This window comes from Nothobranchius furzeri, chromosome 14, assembly GCF_043380555.1.
Source record: "Nothobranchius furzeri strain GRZ-AD chromosome 14, NfurGRZ-RIMD1, whole genome shotgun sequence".
NCBI lineage: Eukaryota > Metazoa > Chordata > Actinopteri > Cyprinodontiformes > Nothobranchiidae > Nothobranchius > Nothobranchius furzeri.
The window spans coordinates 15,548,945-15,565,642 of NC_091754.1; the positions used below are offsets into that span (position 1 = coordinate 15,548,945).

General features: G+C 41.1%; 1 protein-coding gene and 1 long non-coding RNA gene across 2 annotated transcripts in view; one reads left to right on the forward strand and one right to left on the reverse strand.

Annotated features, from left to right (window-relative positions):
- abca12 (ATP-binding cassette, sub-family A (ABC1), member 12) overlaps positions 1 to 16,698 on the forward strand; it is a 95,212-nt gene that overhangs the window by 71,619 nt on the left and 6,895 nt on the right. Inside the window, exons 53-65 of the mRNA XM_015966708.3 lie at positions 682 to 771; positions 1,558 to 1,645; positions 1,864 to 1,991; positions 3,497 to 3,584; positions 3,873 to 3,981; positions 5,763 to 5,817; positions 8,018 to 8,195; positions 8,354 to 8,469; positions 10,822 to 10,984; positions 11,095 to 11,348; positions 11,482 to 11,686; positions 12,674 to 12,783; positions 12,963 to 13,113. Of these exons, the coding sequence (XP_015822194.1) occupies positions 682 to 771; positions 1,558 to 1,645; positions 1,864 to 1,991; positions 3,497 to 3,584; positions 3,873 to 3,981; positions 5,763 to 5,817; positions 8,018 to 8,195; positions 8,354 to 8,469; positions 10,822 to 10,984; positions 11,095 to 11,348; positions 11,482 to 11,686; positions 12,674 to 12,783; positions 12,963 to 13,113 (1,735 nt within the window). The remainder of the gene's footprint in view (positions 1 to 681; positions 772 to 1,557; positions 1,646 to 1,863; positions 1,992 to 3,496; positions 3,585 to 3,872; positions 3,982 to 5,762; positions 5,818 to 8,017; positions 8,196 to 8,353; positions 8,470 to 10,821; positions 10,985 to 11,094; positions 11,349 to 11,481; positions 11,687 to 12,673; positions 12,784 to 12,962; positions 13,114 to 16,698) is intronic.
- On the reverse strand, positions 8,526 to 10,731 carry LOC139062618 (uncharacterized). The gene is made up of 2 exons (XR_011516178.1): positions 9,461 to 10,731; positions 8,526 to 9,221 (listed from the first exon to the last, which is right to left on the reverse strand). It is a non-coding gene; the product is annotated as an uncharacterized lncRNA (long non-coding RNA).

Genomic DNA, 16,698 nt, shown 5'->3' on the forward strand with positions numbered 1-16,698 from the left:
TGTCACTGTTTGAATTTATTTATCCTTGCAACGTCAGATGATTGCTTTAAGAAGCTTCCAAATAAAACGTCACTTATGCAGACTGTTTTTGATTTGTTACGTAAGATGGATAGGTGGCTTGGTGCTGCGTCTGCAGTGATGCGGGCGTCGTACCGATCTGTTGCGGTGAAGAGAGAGCTGAGCCAGAAGGCAAAGCTCTCAATTTACCGGTCGATCTACGTTCCTACCCTCACCTATGGTCATGAGCTACAGTGTCCAGAAGAATGAGATTGTGGATACAAGTGGTCAAAATTAGTTTTCTCCACAGGGTGTCTGGGCTCTCCCTTGCAGATAGGATTAGAAGCTCAGTCATCCGGGAGGGGCTCGGAGTAGATTTGCTGCTTCTCCACATCAAGAGGAGACAGTTGAGGTGGCTCAGGCATCTGGTTAGAATGCCTCCTGGACGCCTCCCTGGTGAGGTTTACCAGGGCACGTCCAACTGGGAGAAAACCCAAAGGAAGACCCAGGACACGACTTCTTAGAATTCCCCCGTAAGAGCTGGCCCAAGTGGCTGGGGAGAGGGAAGTCATAGGCTGCTGCCCCCGCAACCCAACCCCGGATAAGCAGAGGAAAATAAATGGACATAATAATCACAAAAGTTACTTTTCATTTAAGGCTGGTTGTATATTTTTGGCTTCACAGTAATCAAAATGGAAATTCCAGCGATCTGGTGGACTCCATGATGTCATTCCCCGGGATCGATAACGCCTGCCTCGACAAGTTTAACGACCAGTAAGTAATTACACTTCCAGCTGTTCTCCTTTTCTGAAAATTCACTCATTTTCCTAACAGCTTTTTTCCATTCCTGCCATCTTTCCATGTTTTTTTTTTTTTTTTTACTGGACAATCATCCCTCTCCAGACTTCTGTCACTCTTTCTAGCCTCTCATGTTTTCTCTTTCCATTTTTTCTGCTGCTCAGCTTGACTCGTGTGGCAGGACGCTTGCAGCAGGATTCTGTGATGTGACAGCATCATCTGTATTCCATAAACACCTCCTTTTTATAGGCAAGGTTTTTCCCTTGCAGACTCAAATCAGTGCTACCTCTAAGGCACTAAATGTGTATTTTTTAAAACTATAACTACAGTTGATGCCGAATGACATTTAACAGCATTTAACAGTTGCATTTTTGATTTGCTCATAGCGTCCCTCAGTCCACTTGGTTGAAAGCAAAATGTGTGGGAGCTGAGCTTCTGCCCACACTGCCATAACTTTCACACAATATGAAAACGACTACACACATTAAACAGCTTGGAAAACTGTGATCAGAAAGTATATTTAGCTCCTGGAATAACCCAAACCACACAAGCACTTAGCAGCTTTTTGAATCACGGCAAATGTTATCTTTTCCACTCTTTGCGCCGCTTTAAATACCGTACATACAATTTTGCATGATTATCAGTCAAACAACTGATTTTGTTTGATTTGCTGTGACATGTGGCAAGAGACGAGCCTTTGGCATCGCCGAAAACATTGACTGAGCTTTGCTTTTACTTTGGGAATGATTTTTCCTCTTGAAGGGTCTGCACAAGCAACACAAACAACTGGATCGCTCAGGGGAACATCTCCAAACCATTTAGCGTCTGCAAATGCACCCAGAAAGAGCAGGTGAGACTGGATCAGCAATAAGTGTGTGTGTGTGTGTGTGTGTGTGTGTGTGTGTGTGTGTGTGTGTGTGTGTGTGTGTGTGTGTGTGTGTGTGTGTGTGTGTGTGTGTGTGTGTGTGTGTGTGTGTTCTCACTTGTCTCCTTGCTGTCCTGCATTCTCTTTCCCGATCGTTTGAAATCAGGTCACACGACTACATTTACTTATTCTCTGCTCTACAGATTTGCAACAAGGACAACTTCCAGCCACCTCATAAGAAAGTCCCCTCATCTCAGATTGTCTATAATCTGAGTGGCATCAATGTGGAGAACTACCTGGTGGCCACAGCTAATGACTTCATCAGAAACAGGTGAATACAATGAGTTTCTGCAGGTGAAACTCAAAAAATTAGAATGTGGTGCAAAAGGTTGCTTATCTCATTAATTCATATTTGACTGAGACCCTGTCCACATGTAGCTGGGGATCTGCCAAAACGTAGATATTTTTCTACGTTTTGGCCTGTCATCCACACGAAAACGGATCTTTTTAAAAACTCCGGCCAAAGTGAAGATCTGCGTTTTCTCCGTTTTGGGTGTCTGCGTGTGGACAGACAAAACCGGAGTTTTAAGGTCCACAACGTCACTTTCCGCGACAAAAAAATGCTGACATCACGTGTGCGACCTGTGTTTACACTAGCCGACAGCATGGAAGCCCTCAGAGCTGCGCTCTGTCACTACCCGATCCATCAATTGTCCAAGCGCTTTTTGCTTGTTTGTTTTTGTGAACGGAATTACTGCTCCTTGCGGAAGACCACAGACGAAGGACGAGGTTAAGAATGGGGGAAGTACTGCCGCCTACAGGTCTGGCATGTCCTTAACAACGTATTTATCCGGGTATGTGTGGACAGAGTTTGTTTTTAAAACGCGGTGGTGTGGATGCAAGTTTTTGGAGGGGCGGATATTCGTTTAAAAAACCCGGCTACGTGTGGACTAGGCCTGAGAGACCATCTGAAGGCTCGGGAACCATTTACAGGTATTTTGGATTAATTATCTGATTAGACTGTGACACTTTGAACCTAGATTATTGATTTTTTTTCACAATATTCTAATTGTCTGATATTCTGAATGTGCGGGTTCATAAGCTGTAAGCCATAATCATCACACATGGCTTGAATTGTCTGGCTTTACATGTAATGAGTCAATCTCATAGATTAGCTTAACCTTTAAGCTAAATTACTAAAATAACAACATTTTTGTAACATATTTTACTTCTTAGAGTTTCACCTGTATATATTGTGCATCAAACAACAATTAGATTCTCTGAATTAACTTCTGTCTTCTAACAAGATCAGACCAAGTGTTTATGGGTTATTCAGAATTTAATGAAACGTTTTGGGGAGTTTTGTTTATTTTTAATTTTTTAATTAAAAAAGATTAAATGAAACAAGATTTTTTTTATTATACTCTTTTTTTTCTTACATTTTCAAAAACAAGATGCCTGTCAGTCCAGATGATCTGACAAAAAAGGGCAGAAATCCAGTTTCTTAACCCTTTAAAGCTCTCTGCTCCTCAGTTTGACCCACTAGTCTCAAAGAGCTGTATGATTATAATTCATCATCTTCATTTTAGCAGTGACTTAAACGCTTTTCCATGGAAACATTTCGTATTGCTGCTGGGTGATTACCGTGATAGCCTGGCAAGCCAGACTAAATAAACCCTGCAAAGCAAGAATTTGGTCTAGTTCACTAAGCTATACCGTGATTGCTGTGAAGAAACAAGTCAGTAAAAAAAAAAGCAACAGCATGTGTCACGGTTTGTCTCTCAGCAGCAATTGGAGCTCCTTGCTTTGATCAACACGTCTGCTTTGATTTTTCAGGTATGGCGGCTTTGCTTTTGGCATGCCTCTTCCAGTCGACTTACAGATAGATGTCACAAAAGTGCCCAAAAACCGCACGCTGGCCAAGGTAACAGCTTTCTGCAAGTCTCATTATCACCTAAAATGCTGCACTGATGAGTAGTTTAAAGCTAACTTATGACGTCAACTTCCTCCTGCTGCAAGAAAATTGTAAAATCAGCAGATTTTGTTATCCTTTATAACCTTTTATTGCAATAATTGTGCACAGATGTTTTCAGTTGGTGATGTCAGAGGGCTCTTTGAATATTTTTTCTTGTTTATGTAAAAATGTATTTGAAATTTCTTAATCCTAAGCAGTGTCGGTGATGGTTTTCATGCTTTGACTTCCTGATCGTAGGTCTGGTTCAACCCGGAAGGCCACCACACGATGCCAGCATACTTAAACAGCCTCAACAACTTCATCCTACGCTCCAAAATACCAGCAGACAAAGATCCACAACAATATGGTGAGTTTAATATTTAATAGAAGAAACATTACCGTTAGATAATGTGATAAAAATAATTGTTGCAGAACAATCCTGTTGGGAGAAGGTCTTTTAGATTTAACTCCAAACATGATCTGTTATTGTAAAATAGAAGACGAGGGTTCATAAGTAATGAGACGAATCATTACCAAGATGTTAGCATTGGCCTGCATGTTTACTGTGCTGAATAAGACGCCTGTAAACAGTGTGTTTACCCACAGATCATTTTTCTAGATTAAAGCCAGAGGGTGCTGTACGTCCTCACACTAACAGTCCTACACTTTCTGAATTCTAATTCCTGCCAGTCACAGAGGAATGATGCTGAAGAGAAACAAAAGCTGGCCCACCTTTTCTGTTTTGTTTCAGCACCCTGACCATCTGCCCCTGGGCAGAAGTGCACAAATTTATTGAAACGTATTAAAATACACATCCAGATCACGCACAGAAGTATCGGCATGCATTTATATCATCCAGCAGATTATAGAATCGCTGCAGGGCACAGGTCTGGAACCATTTAAATGGCGGTGGAGAGGTGGAGATCTGCAGAGATTACTTTTCAAGGTGACTAGTGCATTCATCAAAACGAATGTTCTGACTGGATGGTTGCGTGGTACAGTGTCAGCAGAAGGGTGGGACACTTTAGATGTCTTCATCAAACTGGTTTTATCGTCCCACTCTTGCAAGGTTTCTGGCCATAACCGCCCCACCGTTGCAGATGTGATTCTAGTCCATAAATCTCTACTTTCACAAATATAGATTTCGAACACTTCCCTTGGAACAGCGTTTTGTACGCGAACATGTCCAGAATGTGGATTATGTAACATACGTTTTCTTAACTGATTTAATATTTAAAAAGTGAAGAAAAAAATCTCTTAGTGAGAATATATTAAAAGCAGTTAGCCTGTTTTACAACACTTAAACTGGTCCCAAACCCTAAAATAGAAACAACTGATAACCTATAAATTCAAACCACTGGCTGAAACTGTAATTTTAAACAAAACATACTATGCAGAACTCACATTTTGCACCCTTTGTGCTGCCATATAACACCTTTAGACACTCCAGACTTGGAAAAAAACTCATCCATCCATTTTCTGTCAGTGTTTGGTTTTAAGAATTATGTGATTAAAACAAGCCATTTCAAAAAGTCCCTGTTTGTGACATCACAAACAAGGACAGTGGAATAAAACAACCTCTGAGGTGCAAAAGAGAGCTCCTGCTGTAGAAGCAGCGGCTCTACTCCGACCCCCTCCAGAATTTTTGAGCTTCTCAGCTTAAAGCAGTCTGAGTGGGAGAAGGGTGGACGTGGCCAGCTCCATCTTGTTTTTTAAAGCGGTTTGACAGAGCTGTGAAGGTACTGAAACTGTCGAGAATAAAACTGCTGAAGTCACTTTATGTGTGAGGGGTTTTGTGCAAAGAACTATTATAACTTAAGACAAAAAAACCCTCATCTGTTCCGTTTAAAAAACATACAAACACATCCAGGTCAAAATTGCATTCAGGATGATGTTAACAATTAAAGATGCATCGGTCAGTACGTTTTACCCTAGTCCTCTTGAGAAAGATGCAAAAAGGAGCCGTTTATGTCTTGGAGCATCCAGAAGACCATGAAAATAAAACCAAAGCAGTTCTCTGTGTAAAATGAAAACACCTGACTGTGTCCCAGGCTTTAGAGATCAGCGTTGCTCATTTGGTTTTGTGCTGAAAATGTATCTGTTGTTGTTACCACAGAGTAAACAAGGCCCTGTCTTCTTCTGTTACAGCCATTTCAGTTTCCAGCCATCCCTATTTTGGCCGGATGGATGACGAAGATACAGTGTAAGAACTATTCCATACATTCATCAGCTGAATCGACTGCAAACATTCAAAAATATCAATGGCTGCTTTTGTAAACTGAACAAATACATGATCAGTGATCTAAATATTCTATCAAATGCATTCAGATCAGTCCGAACCACGGACGCTGCTTTTTTTGTCTGGTCATGAACATAAAAGTCAGGCTAGATTTAGTGCAGTGACAGCAGTATTTACCCATATTTGATTTTCCAAATGGATTTCCTTTAGCTTAGTCTATTGATCCAAGTCCCAGTGTAATGAGTGTTTATCTTGCAGGTGGATTGATTCTGCCCTTCCTCACAATATTAGTTTATTAAAAATGTCCGACATTTGTCTTCAGAGACGAGGACGTAAATATTGCATTTGTGTTTGTGAACATGTCTGCTTTCCAGTGAGGGTTGATTCACATGTTCTGAGAGCGAATTCAAGTGTCGCCTGCAACAATTTGTCATTTTTTCCCTTTATTTACATGTTTGCTGTAGCTTTTCCAAAGGGCTACAACGTCCCTCTAGGGTGATACTTGGCATTCTCACTTTATGTATTGATTTGGCCGCTGTTCTGTTAAAGATATGGCAGATGTATTCCCTCAAATGTCTCCATTCTCACCGTGCTGCAGCTCTGCCCATGGGAAACATTTCAAAAGCCATCTTGGCCTCACTGATAACAAGCCTGCCTTGTAGCTGCTGCTCCTGGCTTTCTTCTGTAGTAAGTGTTGCCCTGAAACGCCCACCGCATGTCCCTCTCTGCTATTCCCTTCCCTTCCTCTCAGCCACTCTGCCAGATTCATCCCCTTTCTCAGTCTCGTGCAGGATTTTCAGTCTGCAGCTCAGCTGGGTTTTTGCCCGGCTAGAGGGGAGCAGTAGTTCAGCATCATGCAGCTGAGACAAGAATGGGAGTTGAAGAGGTTAGAATAGAATAATAACGACATTCTCTTTATTGGCTCTGACTGAGGAAATGTTGGTGTCACATCAGCAATTAAATGCATCATAGGAGCAAAAAAAAGGAGATAAAAAATAAGAATAAAGAGGGAAAAACAAGAAAACATAACACAGAAATACTTAAAAAGATTCGAAAGTGTCAAGTTCTGAGAAGGCATGTGTGAATGTGCTGCAATGAAGAGTAACCTTCAAAGCCTCAGCTGGATTTCTGGGGGTCTATTCTGGACCATAAGACCTGCAGGCTCACAGGAACAGGGCTGACGTCCTACCTGTACACCAAACAGTGTGAAGATGGCTCCATAAAGACATCTGGTGTGTTTTTATTTATTTATTGCTGCTTCAAAGGCCAAGATCACAGAGAAATTGTTTTTTACTTGTTGTGTTTAAAGTCTGATCGACCACTCAGAGTTTAACGTACTGGCTAAACGTGAAAATAGTCTTTTACCTCTCTTTTCTGCGTTAGCCGCCAATAGAAAATGGACGGTGAAACGCTCGGATTAAAAACGTCTTAAAGATCTACGTCACACTGAAAGTGATCATTCATGGACTCACCTACCTTGGCTCACAGCAAGGAAGGATGCTGTTGTTGGTTTAGCATCCAGGAGACAGCAGAGAATGTCACGACTAGTAGAAGCTAACCATTAGCATTAGCAACTCCACCACATGGCAGAACTTCTTCAGGCTCATTTTGTGGAGATAAAACATCAGTGTTGCAGAAGGAACAGTCAGTATTAGAGGCATGTTCCATGCTAGCAAATCAAAGGCGAGAATGTCCAATATCAGGACTTAAACTCCTAAACCGGCTGTCTTCTGCTCATCTCTGTGCTGGCTCACTTCGACTTCCTGAAACAGGAGCGCCAAAGCTTTTCCCCCTCAGAGTTCGACTCGCAAGGCATTATTTTATCTGAGAAACCACAGCAAAATGTAAATATTTTGAATAAATGAAAGAATGAGGATCCTTTTAAGCACATTTGCTCTTATTTGCAACATTTTTAGTTAATAAGAGGATTATTAATAGTTAAATGAGTTCTGTCTAAGCAGAGGTTTTCAGTAGTCATTATTTGAAGTCAAAACTTTAAAAGTATGCTGTCATTTTTCTAAATCTGCAAAAAAAAAATTAATAAAAAAACAGAATAAACCCTACTAAAACTCTACAAATACATATTTGGATTAGTAATAATTTTAAGAAGCATGAATGCATTTTGGCACTTGATCATTTGGATGATTTTGATTTTCACCCACAGTGTTGAGGGACTGCTCCAGATCCTCGTGGCTATGTGTGTGCTGACAGGATTTTCAATTATGACGTCCAGCTTCGCCCTGTATGAAGTCAACGAGCACCAAAGCGGGTCCAAGAGGCTCCAGCACATTGCCGGCATCAGCGAGGCATTCTACTGGAGTGTGAACTTCTTCTATGACATGGTAACGCCTTCAAACTCAAGAAAAAGGGGTTAAATTTAACAAAAGCTCAGTTTACAAAGTTGTTTACATGGATAGAGTTCTTATTTTTAGACAAAATATTTATTTATGTTTGTATATTAGTTAAATTGAGTGTTATTCTTCTCTATTTTACTCTACAGGTTACTTATTTGATTCCGGTGACTCTGACCATCTGCGTGATTGCTGCCTTTCAAATTCCAGCCTTTACAGACAGACAGAATTTAGGAGCCATCGCCCTTCTTCTTGTGCTCTTTGGGTCAGTATTTTATCAATCAATCAATCAACCAATCAATCAATCAATCAATCAATCAATCAATCAATCAAAGCTTTATTTATAAAGCGCCTTCCGCAACCCTGTCAGGAAGCCCAAAGCGCTGAACATGGTTCAGTTGAAGGTAAATATATTGAATAAATCAAAAATAAAAGCAATTCAAATGACAAAATACAAAATAGGTGAAACATTCTGGTACAGGACAAATGTGTAAAACAATGGATTGAGTGAACCAATGAAAACTGTGAAATAAAATCAACATAAAAGAGGGCCAAAATCAAACATGTTCTGGAAACGCCAAGCGGAGGAGGTGGGTTTTTAGGCGACTCTTAAAGACTGGCAGAGATGGGGACAGCCTAACTGAGGCTGGCAACTGGTTCCAGAGTGACGGTGCTAGGACTGAGAAAGCCCGGTCCCCGCGAGTACGACACCTAGAACGAGGGACAGCGAGCAGGCCTTGGTCAGAGGAGCGCAGAGCGCGTGATGGGGAGTGTCTGTTCAGGAGTGTGGCCAGATAGGGGGGACCACCACCCTGGAAGAAATTAAAAACAAAGACGAGGATTTTGAATTGTGAGCGATAGCAAACTGGAAGCCAGTGCAGGGAGGCCAGAACCGGACTGATGTGGTCCCGTTTCCTGGTCCCAGTCAGGAACCTTGCTGCGCTGTTCTGCACAACCTGTAGGCGACGCAGTGATGACTGACACAACCCTGAATAAAGAGAGTTGCAGTAGTCAAGCCTAGAAATTACAAAGGAAGAAGGAAAATTTTAGAAGGAAAGTTGTAAATTGACCATCTATTTGTGAGATACATGTACTTTTACTTATAAAATGACACTTTTGACCAACTTGGCTATCATCAAATGGGAATTTCTAAATAAATCCATTGATCATTCAATGGAAATGAAGAAAAATGGTATTGTAGCTTAAAAATAAAAATAAAATAATCTGGCATTTTAAGTAGAATTATTTAAACCAACCTGTAACATTTGAGAGGCTGACTTCTCTCCTCTTCATCCTGGCAGCCTGAGCATCATCTCCCACATAAACCTTGAGCTTCAAAAGCCATTATTGTTGGCAAACAGTTCAACTTTAAGTCAACTGAAATGACCTTGCATTTCCCACAGAGGATGCCCCAGTGTTCCTACGTTTGCAGCAGCCTTTCTGCACATATGCACTGGGATTTCTATTCTCTAATGGGTGTTACTCTGAGGTTAAGTTGGCAGCACTGAGCGTACGGCGGCTGCTGCTGTTCAAATGTAAACACACAGATTTATTTCTGTATTTCTTTCTGAATTCCTTCCAGAGACAGATGGCCTCGGGATTGAAAGGCTGATATAAAAATCACTGTGGACATGTTTATCCCACTCAGGCCAAACCCATTAGAGCAGCTAGTAGGGGGGGGGGGGGGGTATGGAAGTAACAATATAACAGAGTGAGATAAGGAATCGCTGCCATCCCAGAACACCAACGTTCTAAAATTAATCTGACAAAGAGATTTAGACCTTGGAACAGCATCAAAGCCAATTATGTTTTCTCATCTGTGTCACGAGTCATCCGACTGGCTGTGGTTGAAATTTAGGCCCCTGCTTTGGAAGCTGTTGCTCTCAGGCCTCATACTGAGCTCTGTATCGTCGGAAGCCAAGTCAGCACTCTGCCTCTCATTTATCAGACAGATGTCTCCCTACCAAACAATGAGTAATCGCAGTGCTCCATCTGCCATTCTGCACCCACCTGGTCTGGTCTGCAGCCTTCTTGCTTCTGTTCCTTGTCGTGGCTTGGCACTCACAGTCTGCCTACCAAGCACCTTTTTTTTTTGGAAAATGGCACGAAGCTGCTTTGTCTCTGTCTGGCTCGATCTGTTTCCGTGTGTCTCTCTCAGTTCCTGCTCTGCTTTCTTTTATTTCATCACCATTTCTCTCTCTCTGTTCCTCTTTCTCTACTGCTCGCTGACCCAAACACCCCAATCAAAAGAACTAGCAGATAATGTGAGAGGAAAAAGAAGATGTGCCGCGACCACGGGGAATAAAGGGAAAAGTAATTTATCTTTGTCTATTTTGCCATCGAGACTGAATGTTTACCCTCCTCATGCTGTTTTTTTTCCACTTTCTCTCTGCAGTATTCTTTGGTGTCTGCTTTCATCAAGCTCTCGTTTAGTCTGTTAAAGACCCCCCGTGCCCCAACCCCACCGCCTTCAATTAAAAATACAAACTTGCTTCATTCTGGAACAAACGTCTCAACTGTTTCTTTCCTGTTCTGTCAGATCACAGCAGGTTTATATCGAGCTGTTTGTGTGGTTATTTTTAGTAGATGGCTTGTTTAAAATATTCGTCTTCCTCAGGTTTTCTACCTTTCCCTGGATGTACCTCTTATCAGGCGTCTTCAGAGACGGAGAAATCGCCTTCATCAGCTATGTCTGCATCAATCTCTTCATCAGCATCAACACCATCATGTCCACGTCCATCTTGTACTTCCTTGGGCAAATAGCACGGCAGAACCCAGAGGTCAGAATAAACTTCAATCAATCCACTTAGCTTTAGCTATCATTTATAAATCTGCACCCTTGTTTCCTTTCCTCTTCTTATTCATCTTTTGTGTTCCATTCCTCTTGCAGTTCATCCAGGAAATCTTCAGGAAGCTATGCAACGCATTCCTCATCTTCCCTCAGTTCAGCTTTGGGAATGGAATGATGATTCTGGCCAGGACTAACATCGAGGTCCAGATTCTCAGTGGATACGGAATCGATGCCTATAAGAACCCATTTTCCACTGACGGCTTAGGGTGGATGTTCATCTCTTCCTTCATCCAAGGTTGTTTCTTCTTCATGCTCCGTCTTGTGCTCAACAAGTCTCTCATGCGCAAAGTTAGGTGAGGAAAACAGACCATCTGTACATCCAGGGCCTTGTGACTCAAGCACAAACATGTCAAGTTAATTTACAAATGTATTTTAGATGGAATTTAATACAAGACGGTTGTAGATATAAGCCCTCCCTTGTTGCAGGCATCTAATTTTAGGCAGAAAGACGGTGCCCCAAGTTGCTCCTGAGCAAGAGGATGAGGATGTGTCAACAGAGCATCTTCGTGTCGCTAGTGGAGCAGCCAGCTCAGACCTGCTGCAGATCAACCAGCTCACTAAGGTCTATCAGCATCTCAATAAGAAGGTGCATGCTGTCAAGAGACTGTCTGTGGGCATCCCTGCTGGAGAGGTGAGCTTGAGAATAACCAGATACTTTGTGTGAGGTGACTGAGATAAATTAACGAAAAAGAAAAACAACCCCCTGTGATAAAACTAATGGAGATTCACACAAAAATGTTTATGCACATCTTGGATTGATTGTTTGTTCGTTTGTCGATTGATTGTTTGATTAGTTGGTTGGTTGATTCAATTTGTTAGTTTTGTTTGGTTTGATTGATTAATGGATGGATTTATTGTTTTTTTTTGGCTAGGCTGGTTTGGGTTGGTTGGTTGATTCAGTCATAGGTTTGTTGGTTGGTTTCATTGGTTTGATTGATTGATTGATTGATTGATTGATTGATTGATTGATTGATTGGAACGGAACATTGCATATTAACAAACATAGTCATAATTATATCATAGTCCCACATACATACATACATACATACATACATACATACATACATACATACATACATACATACATACACATAATGAATGAAATAACAACAGTAACAAAAAGCCAGACATAATAAAATAATTTAAATACAGATAAAATAAATAGAACCATAAACTGGGTTTAAACAAGATTATCAAAATTTCTAAAGTCTATGGGAATTGTGATTAAAATTTCCTCCTTTAAGTAAGAAAAGGAATGCGTGGACCAATAGCAAAAAGTTAATAGCAACAACGTTGGTTACTAACCAACTATGCTTTAATTTAGAACAGTTTTTAAGAGGGGCTTTAAATGATAAATTATGGTTATGTATTCCAGCTTTTACATCCTTTTTATTTTGATCAATTAATTGTTCTCAACTCAGTTGAACCTGATAAATTGAGTAAAGTCTTAATTTTAAACTAATATCTTCAAAATAATACCAAGAACATTGCTCATGTCTCTGATTGTAATTTAGTTTGGTTGCCATGTACTGTTGCTTGGAGATTTTCCACAGAAATCTAATCTTACAGCTTAATACCCAAGTGCTTTGAGTAAAATATATATGAATTTCCCTTTCAGTGCTTTGGCCTACTGGGAGTGAATGGTGCAGGAAAAACCACCACCTTCAAGATGCTGACTGGAGATGTTAGCCCTACAGGCGGCTCAGCACGAATCATGGACCGAGACCGGTAAGCAGTACATTGATTTGCTTACATGTGCACCTTTTAATGTGTTTACCTTTTTACATTTTAATGATCTTCCAATTTGGTGTCAAAAATATGAGATTCTGAAAAAATCACTGAGTCTTAGAATTACTAAAGCCATTTAAAATATGTGTTCTTTTATCTTTCATCCCCCCCCCCATCAGTCGGTTGGTAGACATCATGGAGTGCCGCTACAAAGGAATTAACATCGGCTACTGCCCCCAGGTGGATGCACTGGATGATCTGCTCACCGGAGAAGAGCATCTGTACTTCTACGCTCGCATCCGTGGCATCTCAAAGAGAGAGATAGACGGGGTAAGGAAAGGCTGCAGCAACAGTGCTGTCTTTCAAAGCTTTGTGTGGTGACAACATCACCCACAAAACGCCACAAGATCTGATAGAAATTCCAAGGTGAGCTTTCGCTCCAAGACTAGAAACTGTTGCTTCCACGCATACTTAATCTGAGTGTGTGAAGTGCTGAGTGATGTGGGTTGAAAGCTGTACAGTCAAATCAAGAAAAGCTTTTGCTGTCAGCTCGGCTCGGGGCCCAAAACTTCGGAGTGAAGATGAAGTTTGCGCCAATCAAGGTGCTGTTTGTTTCTGTAGAGATTTCTGAAGGGCTGTGTCCATGGTGGTTGGATCATGTGTCACTTTAATTCCATTCTTCCTATTTATCTTAGAGATATCTAATCAATTGTACTTCTGTGGTAATTACTTGTGTCTGTCATTGCTGCCAGCGTGGTGGAAATTAACTGAATAACAAAAAGAAAATGGGATTTAGATGGAGTTTAGGAAGTATTTGACGAACAAACCAAGTTATTTCTTTCAGTATGTTCCTTTCTAAGTGTGGCAAGCTTCACTCTGATCAATTTTTAACTTGCTGGGTGCATCGATTGAATCTAAGTGTCCAATGTGCAGTCAGATGTGCAGTTCTCATGTATTTTTTTTTGGGGAGGGGGGGGGGGGGTTGTATTTTTTGTCAACTCCTCTTAAGTACTGTTAACAGTTCTTTGCAATATCAGACTCAAAACACCAACAAACTGAAACTTCAGACAGAAATATTATTTATAATCCCAGATTTCCCCTTTTTTAGAGCAACACTTAATAAGTTTCCCGCTCCTCCCCCTGCTGTTTGAAAGTGAAATTACAGCCATCGTAAACAACCCTGCCGCAGCCTGTTGTAGCAAGCGCTACGAGCTAATGCTAGCACAAGCCAACTTATACTAAATAGGCCAAGATTTCAAAATTCTACACTGTTGGACAAAATATTATTACTTATAAGTCCAATAGCAACAATGCCAGGTCACCATCAGTCAATGATTTCATAGCCTCCTTCTGCTCCATCAAACAAGTGTAGGCCACACCAAACTTCCACTAGTGTTCCTACCCAAACCATAAAACTCTTACGTGCAGTTGCTGGTCAGTAGAGATCTACAAAGTGGTGTCCAATATGAAGTAGCTGTTTTTTGAAGTTTTTAGAAGTTTCTGGTAGGCTGGCAAGCCAGACTAAATAAATGACTACGTTTACATGCAGCCAATATCCGGGTTATGATCGGGTTAAGGTCGGTATTCTGGTTTCTGAGTTGATCAGAATACCCGTTTACAAGCATAAATAGAAAGAGTTACCCCTAACTTGCATAACCCGATGTAAATGCGGATGTTGGGGTAGCGTCAGGACGTATGGACTACGTCCAGACGCAAAATGCGTCATTTCCGGTTCTTCTTGTTCCGGTATCCGTGAAAACAACAACATGTTTCCCAGTTCGGAAGAGATAGCGACCGAGTTTGTTTGCGCTTTAGTTTCCTCGTCACTCCAAAAGTGTTGTGCTGTGCCGCGACTCGCCATGTTGCTCCCAACTTGTTTACTTCCGGTGTTCTGGCGCATGCAAGACGTCTCGCTACTCAAAAGACCAAGATTCCTTGCGAACAGAGCATGCACAGAACACACGCTTTGATGGGGATATCCCGTTATGCGTTTACACGACCAAACATTCGGGTTAGAAAAGGGTTACCCCAGGTGTAGTAACCGGGTTTCTAAAAACCGGGTTATGAGCATTCTGGGTTTTTGGCGGTGTTTACATGGACCTGCGGAACCGGGTTATTGTGAATATTCGGGTTTTAAAAGGGTTACTGGCTGCATGTAAACGCACTCAATGTATTATTTAGTCTGGCCACGCTCCATTGACGGCTCTCGGTTGGGGGGCGGGTTCTACCGTTGTCTTTCAAATGATCTCCGCATTCCACTGGACAATGAATGTGACATACTCTTGTTTCACTCTGTTGCATCATCCCACCCACCAGGCATATAGAGTGCCCTGATTGGCCCACAAAGGGGCTAAAGCTCTGTGATTTGTTCACTAAGCAGATAGAGCACTATGATTGGCCCACCATTATGGACCAATCGCAGCTCTTTATGTGTTTGAAACCCCTTTAGAGAGCTGTGATTGGCTAGCCAGGGTCCTCGTAGGAGCTGCGGAGGTTCCAATGGAGCATGCCTAGACCAAACTTTGCAAAGCAAGAATTTGGTCTAGTTCACTAGGCTAAGTTTCTGGCTCAAGAACCACTGCAACCATTTTGAAAGCAATATTAAAGCTTAGGGTATGGGGTTAGAGTCTAAAAGTTTTTTTTTTCGCACAGATTTTTTAATACTATGGAGAAAAAGCATAAGTAAGATAACTTTTGTTCCCATGGCAACGCAACTCAGTTTATAACCACAGTTTGGTTCAATAGCAAAACACAGCTGAGAATCAACACATTATATCACTTTTCCAGCTGATCTGATCCAAAAGGCTGAACACATTCTCTTCCAAAGCAGGTTATTTGTTCTCCTTAAGTTACCATGGCAATACAGCAAAAGAGGTGCCCTATGAATCATCATCATTATAACTCACTAATCTTGCTTTATAAATCATCCAGCTGACCAGACGTTGCAATCAGAACTCTATGTGGCTTTAAAACAAATGTACTAATTCAGAAAAATACGATACAGAGAGATCTAAACTGTTGCAATGGATAAAAAAGCGAAACATTGCTATTGCATAAAATGTAGCTTTTTTGTGCCTCTTATTTATTGCCCAGATTTGTAGTTTAGTTTCATTTCTCCAAAGCAGTGACAGCAGCAGTTGTGAGATTGTGTGCAAAAAAGATAAAATAATCTGTGCTTTTCCACTCTACACCATTTTCCACTGTGTCTGCATTGATTGCCTCTGACACCCTTAGTCGTGTTATCAGCAGAGCTGAAGACAAACATTACCAACTATGCTCAGAGACACAAAAGACACACATAGACAATAAAGTGCAGAAATAGACGCCTGACACTAATCACTGTCACCGCTGCTGTTGCAGCTCTGATCAGAGTAATGACAACAATGGCTGTAGTAGCAACAACGTTGTCAGCCTAATTCACGATGATGACGATATATATATATATATATATTATTCCTCTTATGATGTCTCCCACTGACAGTCCCCTAGCTGTTGATAACGAGACAAGCCTTAATGGGGTCATTTCGCATTGACATGATTTTGTCGGCTTAATGAGCTGTTACATCAAAGGTGCTAGACAATGGCTTTTATAAAAGAACATTGAAAAAAAACATCATGTTTTGATCTGAACCTGGCACGAGTATGTGACACTGAGCATACTAATCATTCAAATCTGGATGCAGAATACTGTGGTTTTGTAAAGAATCTGATTTTATAGACATAATCTAGATAATCTGGATCAGTGAGGTGAACAGAAAAAAATAGCACTCAAGGCAAATGTCCTTTTACAAAGAAAAAGCAGCAAATCTAAGTGAACTGAGGTGTCTGTTGTGTGAGCTTGCCTCATTGATCTGGTTTCCATTCTTGTCCTCTGAAGGAAAGAAGAAAAGGCCATAGTTTAATGGGCAATGACCT